This window comes from Sus scrofa, chromosome 2, assembly GCF_054392235.1.
Source record: "Sus scrofa isolate SSC_HxYL_T2T_F1_AM1 chromosome 2, Sscrofa_HxYL_maternal_Yorkshire_Landrace_v2.0, whole genome shotgun sequence".
NCBI classification, from domain to species: domain Eukaryota; kingdom Metazoa; phylum Chordata; class Mammalia; order Artiodactyla; family Suidae; genus Sus; species Sus scrofa.
In genome coordinates this window covers 133,834,365-133,855,498 of record NC_139384.1, presented here as the reverse complement: position 1 = coordinate 133,855,498, position 21,134 = coordinate 133,834,365, and the positions used below count along the sequence as shown (strand labels likewise).

General features: G+C 36.4%; 1 protein-coding gene across 4 annotated transcripts in view; it reads right to left on the bottom strand.

Annotated features, from left to right (window-relative positions):
* The window catches only part of HSD17B4 (hydroxysteroid 17-beta dehydrogenase 4), an 87,860-nt gene that overhangs the window by 65,002 nt on the left and 1,724 nt on the right, over nucleotides 1-21,134 (bottom strand). For 2 of the 4 annotated variants that reach the window (NM_214306.1, XM_021081510.2), the window contains 7 exon segments: nucleotides 2,143-2,330; nucleotides 3,649-3,733; nucleotides 5,239-5,285; nucleotides 5,388-5,409; nucleotides 6,493-6,552; nucleotides 9,276-9,383; nucleotides 18,685-18,738. In NM_214306.1, the coding sequence (NP_999471.1) occupies nucleotides 2,143-2,330; nucleotides 3,649-3,733; nucleotides 5,239-5,285; nucleotides 5,388-5,409; nucleotides 6,493-6,552; nucleotides 9,276-9,383; nucleotides 18,685-18,738 (564 nt within the window). 4 annotated transcript variants of the gene reach the window in all.

Sequence of the window (21,134 nt, the reverse complement as noted above, 5' to 3'; positions counted from 1 at the left end):
AATCAGAGAGAATGCAATTCTATGGGGAAGAAAAAGAAATGCTAGAAAACAAAAACAATATAGTAACAGAAATGAAAAAAAGATTCAGTAAGCTTGAATATGTGTCAATAGAAATTTCCCAATTGAAATAAAAAGGGAAAAGAAGAAGAAAATGGAAACAGAATATCCAAGAACTGTGGTATAATCACAAAAGATATAACAGGCACATAATGGAAACACCAGAAGGAGAAAGGAGGAAAAAAAAAACAATAGAAGAAATACTTTAAGTAGTAGATGACTGAGAATTTTCCAAAGTTAATGACAGACACCAAACCAAACCACAGATAGATCCAGGACACTCTGTAGATATCAAGTAGTATATTGCCAAAAATTGACACATATTATTATGCATACTATATTCAAAGTGCGGCAGAAAATCATGGGAGAAAACAGAGGGGGAAACACCTTACCCATAGAGGAACAAGGAAAGAATTATGTCAGACTTCCCTCCAGAAACCATGTCAGCAAGAGAAGAGTACAGTGAATTATTCAAAATGTTGGAAGAAAAACATTATCAACACAGAATTCTATATCCAGCAAAATTATCCTTCAGAAGTGAAAGACATTAAGAGAATAAAAAGACACGCTACAGACTGGGAAAAAATATTTACAAAACACATATCTAACTAAGAACTTGTTTCCGAGAGTTCCCATCATGGCACAGTGGAAACAAATCCAGTTAGTACTCATGAGAATGCAGGTTCAATCCCTGATCTCACTCAGTGGGTAGGGGATCCAATGTTGCCATGAGCTATGGTGTAGGTCACAGACGCAGCTCAGATCCCACACTGCTGTGACTGTGGTGTAGGCCAGCAGCTGTATCCCCGATTTGACCCCTAGCTGGGAACCTCCAAATGCTGCAGATTCGGCCCTAAAATGCAAAAAAAAAGAAAAGAAAAACTTTGTTTCCAAAATATGCAAAGGACTCCTAAAACTCCACAATAAAAAAAAAAAAAAAGACCCCAATTTAAAAGTGAGCAAAAGATGTGAACAGACACATCACCAAAAAAGACAAATAAATGGCAAGCACAGAAAAAAAATATACACATCAAATGTTATTAAGGAGCTGCAAATTAAAATGAGTCTATTAAAAGAACTAAAATGCAAAATACTAACAATAATAAATGCTGGCAAAGATGTGGAGCAACAAGAACTTTCACTCATTGCAGAACACAAAATGATAGAGCCATTTTGGAAGACAGTTTGGAAAGTTCTAAACATATTCTTATCATACAATCCATCAATAGTTCTCCTTAATATTTACACAAACAAGGTGAAAATGTATGTCCACACAAAAACCTGCACATGAACGTTTACAGCAGCTTAACTCGTTACTGTCAAAAACAAAAGCATTAAAATGTTCTTTGATAGGTGAATGAATGAATGAACAAATTGTGGTATATACCACATAATATTATTCAGGGATAAGAAGAAATGAGGTTCAATCCTCCCAGTCATTCGGGAAAAAGAGGGGAGGGAAGAAGAGATGGAACAAAGGGAATTTTTAGAGAAGCAAAACTATTCTGTATGATTTGTCATGGTGGGAACATAACCTTATGAGTTTGTGAAAACACATACAACTGTCTATCATAAAGAATGAGTCCTAATGTAAACTATGAGCTGTAGTTAATAAAAGCGGAACCATACTGGTTCATCAATTATAATAAATGTTGCACACTAATGCAAGATGTTAATAATAGGAAAAACTGTGTGGGAGGCAGACTACATGGGAACTCTCTTTACTATCTGCTCAGTTTTTCTATAAACCTAAAACTGTTCTAATAAACACAGTCTATTAATTTTTTAAATAATTATAATTATAAAACAGTAAAAATGCTATTACCTCATTCTACTAAAAAGAAAATGTATATATGTCTACCTACCCAAGGAGAAAGTTTACCTCAGTATAAGCTCATTTTAAAAAATTTAAAAAAATTGTTTTCCTTTGTGCTTTCCTAACTATTCTACAATGAATATAAATTACAGAGGATTTTTTAATTTGTAAGGAAATTTTTTTAGCTACTCAAAAAATTAAGTACTTTTGCAAAAGCTCCACCCACACAGGTCTGTAGGAAATAGCATTGAAAAATCTCAACTACTTACCTTCAGGCAGAAAGCCTTGGGTCATCCTTGATCCAGCAACAGGAGCAACAGTGTTACAATGAATGTTATTTTTCTTGCCTTCAACTGCAAGACTATTTGAAAGGCCCAAAAGACCCAGCTTTGCAGCACTATAATTTGCCTGGCCAAAATTGCCATATATTCCTGCAGCTGATGAAGTCATGATGATCCTAAAGGGAAAATCACTCTCAGCATCATCTTTTCTATGTTTCCATAATGTTGCAACTCTAAATATTTTTTTTTTTCATTACTACTACACCTGTCAAAAGCTATTCTGTATCCTGCCTTTAGGTTCCTAAAGTTATGACCCATATATCTAAATTAATTTTAATAATAAAAGTAATCTCTCTAAATTCAACTACAAGATTTAACTACTTTAAAAAGAATTCCTGGTCAGGACTAAATGAATTCAAGTGTAAGAATGTGCATTCATTAACTACTGAAAACAGCACTATTAATAAACAAAGTGTAAATTTACAAGTTAAAATTTTAGAGAGATATATTAAACAGTTCTAATTCTTTAGTCCTCATCATTTTGCTTCTTTCTCTTTCTGATATTAAATGCCTCATATTAAAACAATGCCATCTCATAATCTGACCCAATCTCACTCATTATACTTAGTAGAACAAATAAAATAAATCATATCATCTACTTTCAGAAACTGCTAGTATCAGAATAAAACAGAAACTCCAATAAGAGCGGATATCACTTCAATAAAACCAAAAAAAAAAAAAAAAGAACAAGTATCACAATTTCCTTCTACTAAATGTGTGTGAACCCTAAATTAACAGGAATAGCCTTTACATGAGTACATGGAGCTATGTGCTAGGTCTGCCACACCTGAGTCACGTAGATACAGCTATGAGAATCCTATGGTTCCTCATTGATAAAGACTAACTCATGTTGACCAGCGAGCTAGGAGAAAACAGCCACTCATCTCTCCTCAGCTGGTCAGTGGACACACAAAAGGATATTTTGGGGAATAAAGTACAGCTGAATCCTCAATGTCTATACTGCTAAAATGTCAGAGAACAGCAGGAAAATCATTAATAATGAAAAGCAGGAGGTGATAAGAAATATATAAGCTATTGCCCAATTCATCTAATCTGTGACTGACACCAGTTTTATGAGGAGGCGTGTGCCAAAACCACATTTTTAAAGTCCCTGCAGGAGTTCCTACTATGGCACATGGGGCTCAGAGGTGTCTCTGCAGTGCTGGGACACAGGTTCCATCCCAGGCCTGGCACAGTGGGCTAAGGATCTGGTGTAGCCACAACCACAGCATAGGTCACAACTGGGACTCAGATCTGATCCCTAGCCTAGGAACCCCTTATACAGTGGGGCTTCCAAAAAAGAAAAAAAAAAGAAAACAAACACAATAAAAATCCACACATTGTGCATTTTTCAGTGTCAGAGAAATTCTTCTTCTATGTACACAAGAACCTACACACAAACATGGTCCCCCTGACAGCCACACACAACCCTACCTTCCAAAATTCTGTTTCTTCATGTGATCCCATGCTGCCCGAGTCACCATGAATGAGCCCCGCAAATGAACTCTCTGGATCATATCTAAAACAAGAAATGTTTATTATGAATATTATCAAAAATTAGATAGGCATGTCTCAGAATCAACACAAGCAATGATATGTTTATATAAAGATGTTGATCTTATACCTAGTCAAAATCAACTGTCACAGTGCACACTGAGTAATCATTTTTGCTTTAGTTTCAATTACATAACCAATTAATAATTCATACGATTTTGATGGTGATTTATGATTACAATTTTATCATGAATACAATGCCACCTAAATAAGATATCTACAAGTATCTAAATACAAGGCCATCTTTAATTGATGCCTACTTACTTTACATAAAAATTAACTAATACAAATACTCAAGAATTAAATATATATAATTGGGACTCAACACAAACATTAATTAAAGCATAATCAAAACCACTCAGTTCATCATCAAGAAATGCTTATCAAGTGTTCAGTATATCCCTATACGCCAATTTTTACCAGGGTTTACAAATGACTTAGAGAGAGTTGACAGGGCAGAAGTAGAAAACAGCGGGAGGGGAGGGGGAAAAAAAAGAGAGAAAGAAGCCTATTTGTTTTTGGAAAGAAATACCAATCTAATCAAGAGGCAACTTAAGGGAATGATTCAGAGACAAACTCTAGATTTACACTTATTCTGTTAAGACTTGAGGCGGAAACACTCTAGCCCTAACTAAGCTCAAAGAAAATGGCCAACACATCTTTCTTAGCTCCTTTTTGACCCCAGTCATTTTTAAAATGGAAAAGGAAACTAAACTTTGCTTAATTCTAAGTCATAAAGATAGCATGCTTCTTTTCAAAGAACTTCTGGTGATACACTCTAATAGCTGATTTATTTCACCACAGGTATCCATGCCTGCCAACTGTCTCAGCCATCAAGGCTCCTTTTAGTTCTGAGGGCCAATGCAAATAAGGGCAGAAAAGGGCAGAGAAAAGGAATTTCATAACTGTGACTTCTCATTATCTAAACTCAGTCTTTCCAACATGATATTCCTAATGGAAAATTTTCCTACTTATTAGAAGCTTCTAAACTACATTTAGATTTTTCCCACCCCAGTTCTTAGATCTCCATCATTTTCAGTGCCTCGGAATCTCTTCCACAGCCTGCTCTTGCTCTTGAAATAAGACTTACAATGCCCAAAAAGTAAAAAATTAAACTAAATTCAAAAAACACTCTTAGAGCCAAAGACAAAAGGCAGTTACAAACAACTAATGCTGCAAGAAAATGCTAACAACCCCGCAAAGAGAAAAGGGGAAAGAAATGAAAAGCACAAAAGCGTTGGGATAACTTCTGATAACAGTTTTTAATTTTTTTCAATTTTTTTCAAATGTTAAAAAAAGGACTACTTCCAAATGTTCATCATTTTCAGTTGTAAAGCTTATTCATCACTTTCATTAGCAGAAGCAAAAATAGGAGAATAAAGTTTTCCCTTAAGTGTATAAACTTATCAAATTTAGAAGGCTAAATGGATAAGTATGTTCCCCAGAGAACATATATTTAAAACAACTTACCCCAGTCTTCATCACTTATTCTACTAAAGGAACGGTCCCTCAGAATTCTAAAAAATTGATATTATATATGTTGACAAGAGAAAGCAAACACTTAAAAAAAATTTTTGCATGTACATTACTTCACTGAAAACAAAAAAAGAGATACTCACCCAGCATTGTTGACCACAACATCTATAATATAAAAAGATTCAAGTCACAAATATAAAAGCGAACATGTTAATTTGTACCCTCTTACAACTCACATTTCTTTCAGGAAGAGTTTTCCCCCGATGAAAAAATATATATAATAGATAACAAGTGCTATCAGAACAAAATTTCATACCTATAGCAAAAAAAAAAAAACAAAAAAACTGATTCACAAAAGCACAAGTATCATATTATATCAGTGCTTTCCTCTCAAACCTACATATCGAATTTTTTCTCTAACTTCTGCCAAAATTCTATTAACTTATTTACAGATTATCAGTCACATAATTCTTAGGTTCTTAGAACTCAGTGATAATCATAAGCCATCCCTCGTTTAACCTCAAAACCTAGTGAGAAAGTTAAAAATGTAAATGTTAACTTGCCACTCAAAAGTCAAAAGCCCAGAAAGGAAACCATTAGACTAAATCAATGGCCTATCTCAACACATAATTGCATTCTCACTATAAAAAAGGAATTATTTTAGGCCAGGGATGGAAACAGCAACCTCATGGTTCCTAGTCGGATTTGTTAACCACTGCGCCAGTATAGGAACTTCCATATTCTTAATAAATAAAAGATTATTGAACTACTAGAGGGAAACTACTGCTGATAAGCCCAACATGTTTACAATGTGACAAACATTAACTTTTGTATTTTGGTTGGCTCCCCTGCTTTTTTGGTCTAGCACAGGTATTTTCGCTCTAGTGGTTCAATAATCTTTTACTTATGAAGAATATGTGGGACTGGGAGTTCCTGTCATGGCTCAGCAGTAACGTAACTGACTAGCATCCATGAGGACTAAGGTTCAATCCCTGGCCTTGCTCAGTGGGTTAAGGATGCGGCATTGCCATGAGCTGTGGTGTAGGTCTCAGAATCAGCTGGGATCCCATGTTGCTGTGGCTCTGGCACAGGCCAGTGGCTACAGCTCCGATTAGACCCCTAGCCTGGGATCCACAAGTGCAGCAAAGACAAAAAAAAAAGTTTCTAATACAAGAAAGTAAAATTTAAAGTAGTTCATTGGAAGGTAGCAACTGTTCTACTGGTACCATAAACTCAAAGAAACATCACCTATTCTTCCAAAAGCATCCAGCGCTGCCTTCACAATCTTCTCTCCTGCTTCCACTGAATCTGAGGGGAAGGTAAATTAGTACAAAGCTTTTATAAATGACTTCTAAATTCTGTGGATCAGAGCACAGGACAGATACTATTCCTTCAAAAGAATTCATTTCCAAGAAAAATACATTTATGTTGCAAGCAGACAATAAACTAAAACATAGAAGATCTAATGTTACAAAAGAAATTTAATCCCTAAAACGATTCTTTAACTTACAAAGAAAAAAGGAGAGGGAGTAAATAATAAGTATTTGACAAATAATATCTAAGCACTGCCTAATATGACTTTCTGTGAGGATGGAAATGTCCTATTTCTACAATGTCTAACATGGTAGCCACTAACCACATGTGGCTACTGGGTGCTTAAAATGTGGCTAGTACAACAAATTGAATATTCAACTTTATTCCATTTCTATTTAACTTTTTTTTTCTTTTTTTTTTTTCTTTTTTTTTTTTGTGTGTGTGTCTTTTTAGGCCCACACCCACGGCATGGAAGTTTCCAGGCTAGATGTCAAATTGGAGCTGCACCTGCTGGCCCATGCCACAGCCATAGCAATACCAGATATGAGTCACGTCTTCAACCTACACCACAGCTCACTGCAACACCAGATCTTTAACCCACTGAGCAAGGCCAGGGATCGAACCCGTGTCCTCATGGTCACTAGTCTGGTTCATTACCGCTAAGCCATGATGGGAACTCCAAACACAGTGCTTTTGTAACACTAACTACAAAAAGTAAAGCTCAACAAAATACTATAGCTTCAGTTATATTCTGCTAATGAGCCCAAGAGAAGGGTTCATTTCTCAGAGGTGAATGTCAAATGGTCAATTCAACATCACCACTGCCCCCTTCCACATTCTCTGCAATCACAGGAAGAGCCAGGTCCCTTCCCTGGGACCCATATGGTCCTAAGTTAGATCTGCCAAAAGAGATACTCACTTTAAAGTAACAGCAAAAGTAGAGTAAGATTGATGATGCAGGCAATCTTGTGAGTAGACTGCAGATGTAAGCTTGGCAGCACATCTACGTGAGCTCTGGAGAATCACCTGTTGCAGGCTGAGATGGTCACTGACAGTTTTTCTGACATGTACCAGCCAGGCCCTCTCAATGGTAAGCCTCTAATTCTCTGTATAAAACCTCCAGGCTTAGAAAACTGAAAGGGGTTTCTGCTTCCCTGACTGAATCCTGATTGACTTGTATATCAAAACTAGGGAACAGTGAGGAAATTTTTATCTCTATAAAAAAGGTTTTAAAGCCCCAGAATTTTTCTTTTTTAGGTTGAGAACATTTTTCTAGGTCCTCAATGTGAAAAGAAGACACTAAAATGTCTGGTCTCATTACTCTCTTGAACATTCAAAACAAATCATATCCAACTTCCTTTCCTCTAAAATTTCAAAATAAAGTCACTGGAATCTAATGTTCTCCCTCACCCATAAACACAATCTAATCTGCAGAAAAGTTAGTAAGCACTACCTTTTAAAGTAACACTATCCAAGAAGGTTCCTTACACCTGGCCTGGGAACTCCATATGCTGCAGGGCAAAAAAAAAAAAGAGAGAGAGAGAGAAACAAAAGAAGGTTCCTTATAAATACTATTAAAATCAACACATCAAATATAAAGGTTGTATTTGCTATTTTTCTAGTGGCTTTATTTTTAATGCCTAACTTTGACTCTTAAGTTGTTAAAAAGATAAGAATGATGACTGGGGAGTTCCCACTGTGCCTCAGTGAAAACAAACTGACTAGTATCCATGAAGATGTGGTTCGAGCCCTGACCTTGCTTACTGGGTGGGGAATCTGGCTTTGTGGTGAACTATGGTGTAGGCAGAAGACGAGGCTCGGATCCCATGTTAATGTGGCTGTGGTGCAGGCCGGCAGCTGCAGTGCCGATTTGACCCCTAGCCTGGAAACCTCCATGTGCAGCGGGTACGGCCAAAAAAAAAAAAAAAAAAAAAAAAGAATGATTACTTGTGCAGAATGGAATATGAAGGCGGGGTACAGAAACAGGACATTTCACTTAACACTGTATCACTTTAAGAAATATTTTTAAAAAACAATTTTAAAAAGAAGTTCATGTTATTCTGTAGAAACACATAAGCCTTTCAGCTATCTTTTAAGAACAAGAACATATTCAAATCCATATCTACAACAATGTACTAATTATATCATGTCATCATTAATAAAAATATTAAATAAAAAACTGAATAAAAGGTAAGACTCACGAAATAATCTACATGAAAAGTTTTAAAGTCTCACATATTATATAAAATACATTGCCAAACATCTTGGGCAGACATAGATAAAATCTTAACTTCATTATTAAATTGGAATGCTGAGATATTTGCTCAATGGTTATAAACATGAGGAAATAGCATTAGTTGAGGAAAAATAAAAGAACAGTGTAGTTCTCTAAAATACCATTACCAGGAGTTCCCACTGTGGCACAGTGGTTAACGAATCCGACTAGGAGCCATGGGGTTGCGGGTTCGACCCCTGGCCTTGCTCAATGGATCAAGGATTGAGTGTTAAGAATCCGGCGTTGCCATGAGCTGTGGTGTAGGTCACAGACTCAGCTTGGATCCCGCGTTGCTGTGGCTCTGATATAGGCTGGAGGCTATAGCACCGATTGGACCCCAGCCTGGGAACCTCCAAATGCCGCAAGAAGTGGCCCTAGAAAAGGCAAAGAAAAAAAGAAAAATAAATAAATACATAAATAAAAATAAAATAAAATACCATACCATAGTTGGCCACTGCCTTTCCGCCTTTCCTTCTGATTTCTTCAACAACTTTATCAGCAGCTAAGGAGCCTTTACCAACTCCCTTCATGTCCCCTCCTAGATCATTCACTGCAATGCAAAAATAAATAAGAATTCAGTTCTAGGCCTTAAAAATATGAGTTGGAAATAAAATTCTATTATTAGTGCATCTCTTCAATCATCTACCAAATTTCTTCCACCTCATTCCTATCTTACTGAACACACCATGAGATATGTACTTTAAAAACATGCCTCTTTGTTTTTAAATATAGATATGAAGCAGCAAAAATACTGAAACATGGGTTCATGTCATGAAATTTTTAACTGTGCAATACCTCTCCTTTTTTGGAAAGAGAAAGAAAAAGGACATGATTCAACCCACTTTTAGCAAGAGAAAAGAAAGAAAAAAGAAAAAAAAACACTTTTATGATTAAGACACAGAAAAACAATATGGACATTCTTCAAAAAATTAAAAACAGAACCACCATATGACACAGCAATCCCACTTAGGGGTATTTATTCAAAAGAATTAAAATCAGGAACTGAAGAGACAGCAACTCTCCAATATTCATGCAGCACCGCTCGCAATAACCAAGACGTAGAAAAAAAAATCTAAATATTGACAGATAAAGAAAATGTGGTGTACACAAGCAATGGAGTATTATCCAGCCTTAAAGAAAAAAAAAAAAAACAAAACAAGAAAATTTTGCAATAGGTAACAACAATGATGAATTTCGACAATATGATAACCCAGTCACAGGAAGCCAAACACTGCATGATTCCATTTACATGAAAGTACCTCGATTAGTCAATGTCATAAAATCAGAAAGTACAATGGTGGCTACAGAAATGAGGGGGAAGAGAAAATGCAGAGTTGCTAATCAATAAACATTAAGTTTCAATAATGCAAGGTGAATAAGTTCTAGAGATCTTATCTGCTGTACAACATAGTGCCTAGAGTTAATAATACTGCACTGTACACTTAAAAATGTGCTGTGTAGCTCTCATATTAAAGAGTTTTTACTACAATTTAAAAAAAAAGATTTAATACATAATGTGAAATATCATCTCAATGTTAAGAAAGCCTTTGTTTATACGAACGATGATTAAAAAAAAAGAGTACAATATTGAACTCTCAGGAGTGCCCATCATGGTGCAGTGGAAATGAATCCAACTAGGAACCATGAGGTTGTGGATTCAATCCCTGGCCTCGCTTAGTGGGTTAAGGATCTGGCGTTGTTACGAGCTGTGGAATAGGTCACAGATGTTGCTGTGGCTGTGATGAAGGCCAGCAGCTGTAGCTCTGATTAGACCCCTGGGAACTTCCAAATGTCAAAGATGCAGCCCTAAAAAGCAAAAAAAAAAAAAAAGAGCAGCCCTATAAAGCAAAAAAAAAAACATATACATAGAACTCTCGGAGAAGCACACTTGTGAATTTTCATAAAATACATTGTGTCATAGTCTACCATGAAAGAAGTAAAAAGTACTGAAAGACATCAAAAATTACATTAACAACTAATATGTGTTGTCACCAATTTAGACCATATGTAATTTATATGTCTAACAACTGACCACACCACCTAACATCCCCCTATATCCAATTATATAAATACAAACATTAATTGAGCATTTACTGTTTGTAAGGAAATCTACAGAGAGACACACAGATATATAAGAATGGTGCCTATTCTCAAAGAGCTAATAATCTATTTTAAGTTAAGTATACGGTAACTATTCTAATGCACCAATTTTACCATCAAGTGTATAAAGGCCACCACAACTAAATAACAGGGACAAATAACAGTTAATTTACATAATAATTTAAGGTAAAATTACAAAATAACACGCAAAAAAAACAGATGAAAAGATATACATATCAATGCCAAATAACTTGGAAAAAATAGAATTTAAGACAAATACTTGGGACAAAGAATTAATTTGCACTACAGAATAATCACTTTTTAGGGTTGTTGTATATACTATGAGGAATATAACAAAAGGTCACTAATTGATAAATGGCATGGAGGCATATACTAAAATTTAAAATCATTTAATATTATCAAATTGATAACTACCATACCTTAAAAAAAAGATTTTTTTTTTCTTTTGAGGAATAGCTCTCTAAGGGGGGGATGAGGATGAAGGATGCAAGTGGGGCTGGGTAGTAAAGGAGACAAAGAGATGATATACAAAAAAGCTAATGCCTAACACTTCAAATCAGTTAGTCAAATATGTTTTGGTTTTTTTTTTATAATTTTTTTTATTTTCCCACTGTACAGCAAGGGGGTCAGGTTATCCTTACATGTATACATTACAATTACATTTTTCCCCCACCCTTTGTTCTGTTGCAACATGAGTATCTAGACAAAGTTCTCAATGCTATTCAGCAGGATCTCCTTGTAAATCTATTCTAAATTGTGTCTGCTAAGCCCAAACTCCCAATCCCTCTCACTCCCTCCCCCTCCCATCAGGCAGCCACAAGTCTCTTCTCCAAGTCCATGATTTTCTTTTCTGAGGAGATGTTCATTTGTGCTGGATGTTAGATTCCAGTTATAAGTGATATCATATGGTATTTGTCTTTGTCTTTCTGGCTCATTTCCAAATATGTTTTTACATTTAAAGGAAATGAGTTTTTCAAAATGTGGACTGGGATATACTTTTTCTAATAAGATAGTCTTATCAGTCTCACTGCAAATAAAAAAAAAATGCTGCAAAGACACAAAATAATGGTGAAGGGCTTACATAATCCTTCAGAAATTTTTTTTTTTTAAGTGTAAAACAGATTCTCAAGACTACATTCCTATTAAATTTCCATACAATTACCCAAATGACAGGAAACAATCAGTAAAAATACCAACATTTTAAGACATGCAGCTAACAGCCTTTTACGACCCTTTTTAACTGAGCAAGGAAAAGTTCAAAAGCAAATTGACAAAGCCAGTGTTTAAGCAAAGAATTGCTCAATCATGCAATGAAATACTACCCCCAAGTGGAAACTGTTCAAAGTGCAATCAAGTGTAACCAAAGGTAAGCACTGAAGCCTAGCTAACTTACTATGATCAGTGACATGCAGTGAAAACAGTATCAGAATAGATTTATTCAAGATAAGTCTCTTTGTTGGAAAGCACAAATTTAACACTGTCCCCATTCAGTTGTGCCACCATCACCAGACCTATATGGCAGGATTACAACCTAACTAGAAAAGCACTGGTTCACAATGAAAGGCTTGGATAGCAACAATATTAAAAGACTTTTTGCAATTGTATACAAAGATAAATGTATCCAGACTATGTGACACTGCTACTGCTTAATGTATAACTAAAATTATAACTGTAATAATAGAATAATTTTTTAAAATACCATTACCATCTTATACTGGTATGTGCATACCTTACATTTTCAAAGACCCACTATATACATTTCTGCACTTTATTTCCATACACCTCTTTAGGAGTTTGGCAGAAACAGCTTTCCTATTTTCACAGAAGAGGAAACTGTTTAGGAAAGGTTAGGTAACTTGTTCCAGACACTGAGGCTTGTCCAGGCTCCAAGGCTGTATGAAAAGGCAAAATCCTCACTAATTCCTGGACATACCATAATGCCATTCTGTTCTCTAAGGTTGTAAACAAATTTCTTTTATTTGAATTATTTCCACCTAAAAAATAGAATTCACATTTGCTTGGGGAGAATATAGAAGAAACAATAAATCAGCCATCCCAGTCAAACAAATATCTTTAAAACAGGCAGTAAAAATAGTAATATTATGAAAAAAAACAATATTTTCAGCTGAAACCATCAAAATATTCTCAAATGTAATATATCTGTAAATCTTCCATATAAAATTCAGTTTATAGCTCTTAAGAATTTTTTTTTTGTGAACTGTAAAACCTTTTGCCTATTTCTGTCATTTTAAATATATCAGTGACTTGGATAGTCTATTAAACCTACATAAATTTTCTTACTAAAAAACGATCCTGATATTTTACTTAACACTTGCTATATGCCAACCACTAGGGCAGAAATATACGGATCCAGAGGATTCTAAAACACTCTTAGAACCGATAAAAGTACTCTATAAATAGAGAAATTGATACCTAAACACAAAGTACTAAGTTGTCAGCTATAGTCTAAGATAAGGACCATGTGTAGAGAGAACACCTGTTTCGCCAAATCCTCACAATACTGGACATTATCATGCTTTTCAGTTTAACAATTAAACAATTGTTTATAATTTGTAAGATGAGCTACAAATTATAAATTGTAGCTCATCTTACTTTACATTTCTTTGACCACTAGTAAGGTAATATTTTATTATAATAGGCTTATTGGTCATTTATATTTGTTATTGTTTTGCCTACCTAAATCACATTTCATTTGGGTGCTTTTCTGGCACGTCCTTTTTTTATAAAAGATTTTAATCCTTTGTCATGAGTGTTGCAAATTATAAATTCCTATGTTGAAATGTTAAGAAACAGACCTAACATCTGAGCATTCATATTATTTGATGAATAAGATGCCCTGTTTTTCAGCGTTTTGTTACATAAACCAGATTGAGCAATCTGGAATTGTGTTTAGTAATCCTATTTGCCCTAAGAACTTTGCTTTCAAAGCTGGTTTTCTTGTTCTTTCTACCCTCAGCCCAGTCTTCTCTAACTATTGGCTCCAAAGACTAGAGCAAGAAACATATGATGGGTCTCCTGATATCAGGGCTGGGAAACCAGCTGAGAAAATATACATCACTTTCAGTTTGACAGGGCCAGAGTGAAATTCAAATCGAACTGATCATCATCTTCATCAAACTGTCCCACCTTCTCAGCATCACTTTGCTGAATGATTTACCTCCCAGGTACTCTTGCCTTTCTCCCATTTCTAAACAGCACATGCCATTGAGCCACCAGGTCTTGTCATCAATTATATTCTTCAAAATGTTTATCATGTTCCCACTCTGTATTCAGCACTGTGCTAGATGCTTTGGGCTCTTAATATAGTTTCTACACTGAGGAGTTTCCAGTTCTTGTGAGGACTTGCTCCTGGCCATTCCTTTCTTATACCATCATTTCATACCCAGATTACTGCAGTTTCCTCCCCAGCAGTCTTTTCCCTCCAATATTAACCTCTCCAGGCCATTAGCAGACTGCTGCTGGTTAACGGCCATAAAAGAACCTTTATACTATGTCTTCTCTTGCTCAAAATCTGCCCTAGTGGAACCCTATTATTCACTGCCAAACTTTCAGGATGCCTTGAAGTCTGGCCTCACTTTCCTGCTTCAATTTACTATAGATAGTTCCTACTTTTTTCTGTAGCTCACTGAGGGAAATTTTCATACAGCAGTTTCAAACCTGCCACTTAATTATCAAGAGTAATAATGTTATAATGCTTTGTATTTGAATAATGCTTCATAACTATGCTTACACATATCTGTATATTTATTCAATCCAAAGATTTGACACCAGCTGAGTCACATCTATCATCAGTGACACATCTAAAAATTACTCTTATTTCCAAAATAAATGGTGGGAGTTCCCGTCGTGGAGCAGTGGTTAATGAATCCAACTAGGAACCATGAGGTTGCGGGTTCGATCCCTGGCCTTGCTCATTGGGTTAAGGATCCAGCGTTGCTGTGAGCTGTGGTGTAGGTCGCAGACGAGGCTCAGATCCCGCGTTGCTGTGGCTCTGACGTAGGCCAGTGGCTACAGCTCCGATTCGACCCCTAGCCTGGGAACCTCCATATGCCGCGGGAGCGGCCCAAGAAAAGGCAAAAAGACAAAAAAAAATATTAAAAATAAATAAATAAATAAATGGTGGTTCCAATACTACAAAATCAAAACAACTTTTATATCTATTGATTATATAACCGATATCCTTTTCAATGAGTAATCCAAGAAGTATATAAAAAGAGCAATATTTGTTTTTGAAGAAGTTATTTACCTTTTTTAAAATGCTTTTAAGAAATTCAAACCCTGCAGATTCAGAAAGTCTTTTCTAACCATTGCACTATCCCAGTCTCTCTTAGGGATAACTCTTATTAACCATTTTTTGGATGTCCTTCCAGACATTTCTGTTTTCTATGCTTGATGGTTTTCCTCCAATCCTGACAAAGTTTCCTATAGCAAACGAAAGCATTAAGAATCATTTCATTGATTTTAGAGCTGTGGGCCCAATAGAGATTTCTTCCTATATACTGTTTATGTCTTAACTGCTACGAAACTGCTACGAAAAAGTATTTAAAATGCCTTAAATATAAAATGCATGTTCAAGTACTATTAAAGATTAGAAAAGTTAAGAAAGTGTTATATCAGAGACTGAGAAGCCTACTGACAGCATGCACCACTGGTAGTTACTCTAGTTGGGGACAGTGTTAGGTTTTCCTTGAAGCTTCCTGATAGCCAAGGAAAAAGGGGTAAACACAGAGTTGCCATACTACTTTCACTGTTTGGTGGAAATAAAAAATCACCCTAGTTCATCAAGAATCTTTTCCCGAATGGCCATAAATGTACCTAAATATTTGAAGGCCTTCATAATTCAGTGTTAGTTTAGAAAGCAATGTCTTAAATTAGTTTTCTTTAAGGGACCTAATCTGTCTCAACAAGAACAAATCAAAGGTATCTTTAAGAGTTCCCATTATGGCTCAGCAGTAATGAACCTGACTAGTAACCACAATGACTTGGTTTCAATCCTTGACCTCACTCAGTGGGTTGGAGATCCGGCGTTGCCATGAGCTGCCGTGAAGGTCTCAGACACAACACAGATCTGGGGTTGCTATTGCTCTGGTTATAGGCCAGCAGGTACAGCTCTGATGTGACCCCCAGCCTGGGAATTTCCATATGCCACAGGTACAGAGCTTAAAAAAAAAAAAAAAGGAAGAAGAAAATGAGAGACTGAGTCCTCCAGAGTTCAGTTCTGGGACCTCTTCTCCTGTTTATCTGTGCTCACCACCTGGGTAAGCTGATCCAGTCTCCTGGCTTTAAATACCCCCTAGAAACTGAAAATAGTCATATTTATATAGCTTCAACCTATCCCCCCAACTACAAAGTCTTAAGTCCCATTGCCTACCTAATATCTCCATCTGAAAGTCTACTGGGAATGCCCCTCTATGAACCCAGCCCTCCCTTCCATCTTTCCTATCTCAGTAAACAAACACTCTGTCCTCCTTTGTCCCTTTCAACCCGCATTAGCAAATAAGCAAATCCTGCCATATCTACCTTCAAAACACACCCAGAATTTAACCTCTCTGCACCACTACTGCCTCCTAAGTCAACAAGGCTTCAGCCGCACTTTGATATGACCTTGAGCAAAGCACCCAGGACATGGTAGGCAGTCATTCATAATGGTTTTTTCCCCCCACCAAAAAATAAAGTAGGTTAAACAATAAAAGAACCAATGAACAAAGCATCTTCTTTACAAAAGGCAGTATTTTAGGTCCTTACGGAGATATAAAAGATAAAATGAGGTCCTTGAACCTAAGGAACTGAGTGGAAAAGACATAAATAAATAATTATAAGGTAAAAATATTAATAAATAAATAGCAATATTTTTAAAAAGGAAAGAAAAGAAAAAACAATAATTGTGCTTCAGAGCTCCTGCTGTGGCACAAATGGATCAATGATATCTCTGAAGCGGCAGAGACATGAGTTTGATCCCTGACCCAGTGCAGTGGGATTTGATCCTTGGCCTAGGAACTCCATCTGCCATCCCTAGAGCAGCAAAAAAAAAAAAAAGACTTTAGACCTTGGCATGAAATATTCATGGGAAAATGTGGCAAAGAAGGCCTCAACTACATACCCCCTGGCCAAATACCGCAATGTCAAAGTATGTTCTTGGCACAAAAAGCAAACTGAATTAACAGACAATGGTTATGACATTAAACAAGGAACATCCAAGGTCTCTGTGACCCTTTCATAAAGATAAGCTACATATCCACACTGAGAGAGAAGAGTATATTAAATATCCTGCCTTGGTTTTCTTTGTTTAGAAAACCTGGCTGCCTGTTTACTCTTTTGTTATACATATCTCCATAAACAAACTGGGGAAAATTTTTCTCTGTGTATTCCCTACTTAGATGTAGGAAAACTGAGATTGGGAGGTTACTGTGGGCCAACAATTTCAGTCCAGGAATAAGAACTACTGGGCCATACATCTGCCCTATGTCCCTACCTGGCACTGAGCACTCATTTAAACATTCCCCACAAAGGCTTGGCTGCAGACACTCCTGTCTACACCAACTGTCAAGTACACCAAGCACTGCAAACGACTTACATTATTAAAACCTCCCACCTTGAGCATTATAAAATACAGCATATTCAACTCACCCTCCCCCAACATAAACTCATGAAAATGCCCCTTCAATTAAAAATTTTAAAAACTGGGAGTTCCCATCGTGGCTCAGTGGTTAACAAATCCGACTAGGAACCACGAGGTTGTGGGTTTGATCCCTGGCCTTGCTCATTGGTTAAGGATCTGGTGTTGCCATGAGCTGTGGTGTAGGTCACAGACGTGGCTCGGATCCCACGTTGCTGTAGCTCTGGCGTAGGCCAGCGGCAACAGCTCCGATTAGACCCCTCACCTGCCAACCTCCATATGCATCAGGAGCAGCCCTAGAAAAGGCAAAAAGACACCAAAAAAAAAAAAAATTTAAAAACTGTTGTAAAAATTTTTTTAATTTTTGAAAAAAAATTTGTTCTGCTTTTTGGGGCCATACTCGTGGCATAAGGAGGTTCCCAGGTTAGGGGTCCAATCGGAGTTGTAGCCACAGGCCTACACCAGAGCCACAGAAACACAGGATCCAAGCCACGTCTGTGACCTAAACCACAGCTCATGGCAATGCCAGATCCTTAACCCAGTGAGCGAGGCCAGGGATCGAACCTGCAACCTCATGGTTCCTATTGGGATTCATTTCCACTGCGCCATGATGGGAACTCCTGCTGAAAATTTTTGATGAAACAAGATTAAAAAAACAAAAACAAAAACAAACAAACAAAAAAAACATACTTTGGATTCCGTGATTCCAAACTTCCAGTTATAAAAATGCACTTATTTCTTACCCTAACAATGTATTTACAAGGACTCATCATGCACCAGCCTTCTACATTGAAAAATTACAGCCCACAATACACCAAATTCAAGAATTTCCTTTTATATAATGAGTGCTGACCCATCTTTTTCAATTCTGTTAGGATGCAAATTCTGAGAACCTAGTTTACTTTAAGAAATAAGTTACTAAGTCAGCCCCAAGAGGGAACCTTTTTTTTTTTTTTTTTGCTGGAAGAAGGAAAACACAGTGATGAAATTTGACCTTGACAAATTACTGGATGTAAATACAAAGGTGACTGGTTTGTGAAGACAGTATTTTAGTTCCCAGCCACTGAATGGAAAAAAAAATATATCCACTTACCAACAACTGATGCACCTCTTTCTGCAAAAGCCAGGGCATAGGTTCGGCCCAATCCTATTGAAGAAAACAATAAATCAGAAAGTTAAGCAAATGGTAGCATAATTTTTTGGTCCACTCGACTCAATCCCAATTGTAAAGTAAATGGTGAACATCTACATTACAAGAGTACAGTCTTCAGTGGTACTCTCAGCCTTTACTTCATCCTCTTCTACTTGCAGGGATTGGAAAGCTTACAACTACATTTTCCACCATTAAACATATTTGCGTGGAATCTGGAAGGAAGGAATGAGGCAGAAGCCACCTTACTGTGACTTTTGGCTATTGCTGTTGTTTAAGAAGCTGATTTCTTGAAGCTTCCCAGATATTAAGTAGATACAGTAGAGGTGTTTAGATCTAGCTCCCTAATCTCTGGATGGCAGCTTCCATTCTCTAGACCTCTGGGTCCAGCGACTATTTGGGCTGTGGCAGTTCCAATGGCAGCCTCAAGAGGTAGTGGCTCCACTTACGGACCAGTTTCAAATTGTTCCATGAGGAATTCCAAGAGGAACTGTTTAAAACCCAATTGTCTATATTAAATCCTTTCCTGTTTTAAATATATAGTAGTTTCTACATCCTGCTGTGAACTTTGACTGTATAATCACCACACACAGGAAATATTTAATTCATACTCAGAGATAAGAGATGTAAATTTATACATCCAAAAATGGATACACAGCTACATAAATTTTATAGGCATAAAACATTTCGGGAAGACTATATACATAAGAGAATGGCGATTAGTGGTTACCTCTTGGGTACAGAATTGTGTGACTAGCAACAAGGGGTGGAAAGCTTACTTTTGCATTGTTTAAATTGTTTAACACATACAGGTTTTTTTAATGTAACTAATACATTTAATTTAAATTAATAAATTTAATAAATAATAAATTCAGTTTAAATTAATTGATAAAAAGTAAACAAATAACAAACTGAGATGGCTAAACTATCAGGCTCTTCTAAAAACAAGCCAAAATAAAATGTTTTCCAAAATTAAAAATCACCAAATAATTTATTTTATAGTTTAATCCACTCTGGATGAGAGGGAATCTAGCTAATAATTTAAGTCGCCTCATATTTTATCAGATCAAGGCTGAAGCACTTATTCTAAACATGAGGTTCTTATAGAAATCAAGTACTCATGATCAGAACACACACACACAAAATTATAGTAACAAAGTAAAACTTATCAGATGAAAGACGCAGGGTAGGTTTCTAGTAAAGATTGATCTAGGTTAATCAGAGAATTACCACAAAACCAAGCTATACAATTTTCTCAAAAGATATGTAAGTAATCTACTTTTATCATAAAGGCCCATGCAAACTGTACAGAAATCTGTATACAAAATTAAAAGTGACATTCTCTTCCCTGTTTCTTTCTAATACTACTAGCCCATTAACAGATACCTAAGCATCCTCCCATGTTTTTATATTTGTATTTACATAAACATTATTTAAATACTTTATGTGTTAGTCTGTCTCCCTAACTAAACTAGAAGGTCCTTAAAAGTTAAGGTTATGTCATTCTTTTGCATTTCCCACAATGCCCAGTACAGTTTTACAGCCAAAATGAACAAAAAGTTAAATCCAAGAGCCTCTATTTTATCTTAATCCTCTTTTAGGTCCTATCTTAACTTCCTCTCACATCCAAATTCATTGCCAATCATCCTCTCTCTCCAATTTCCCTTTTGGCCTTTTAGCACTGTCAAATCTCAGCTGATTCTTTTCTCAAGCTGTTTGTTCAGTGCTCTCAGCAGTGGACTTCTCTCTACTTCAACTTAACAGAGCCTCAGAGACTAGCTCCCTGGACTACTTCATTTTCTAGCTTTACCAGAAGTCAAAGGACCTCAAAGCCTCTCCTGACTTTAGAATCTGCAACTACTCACACACTTCTCAAAATCTCCAGACCTACAAGCTGCTATTTTATAACCATCTCCAATTCATAATGGCCAGACTTCCTTCTTCCATTGCCCAACTCCACCACTCTCACCCAGTTACTTCCCCAGCAACGCTACAGTCAGCTAACAAATCAAATTCCCAATATACCACCAATTAGGGCAAAATTGTTTTCGTGAAGCCTAGACCATTCTTAACTCCTTATGGGTCTTCCATTAAAGTATTCAAAATTACAAGCTAAACAACAGCACCTGAATACTGCAAAGATATTTCTGTTCATCTCTAAAATAAGAGTGGTTTGGAGGTGGACTACTTCCCAGACTCAGACCCAGGACAAGCAGGCAGGGAGGCTCTCATGGACATTCTCCTGGGATGTTCAGCAATGCCTCAGTTCTAGGTAGGTATTCTCAAATCACAACTCTAAGACCTCAAGGACAACAGCCTTTGTCCTGAATTAGATTGGAATTAGATCTCAATCTCTCATAAATGATGGCCTAGTGTGGACCTTACAACAGTCT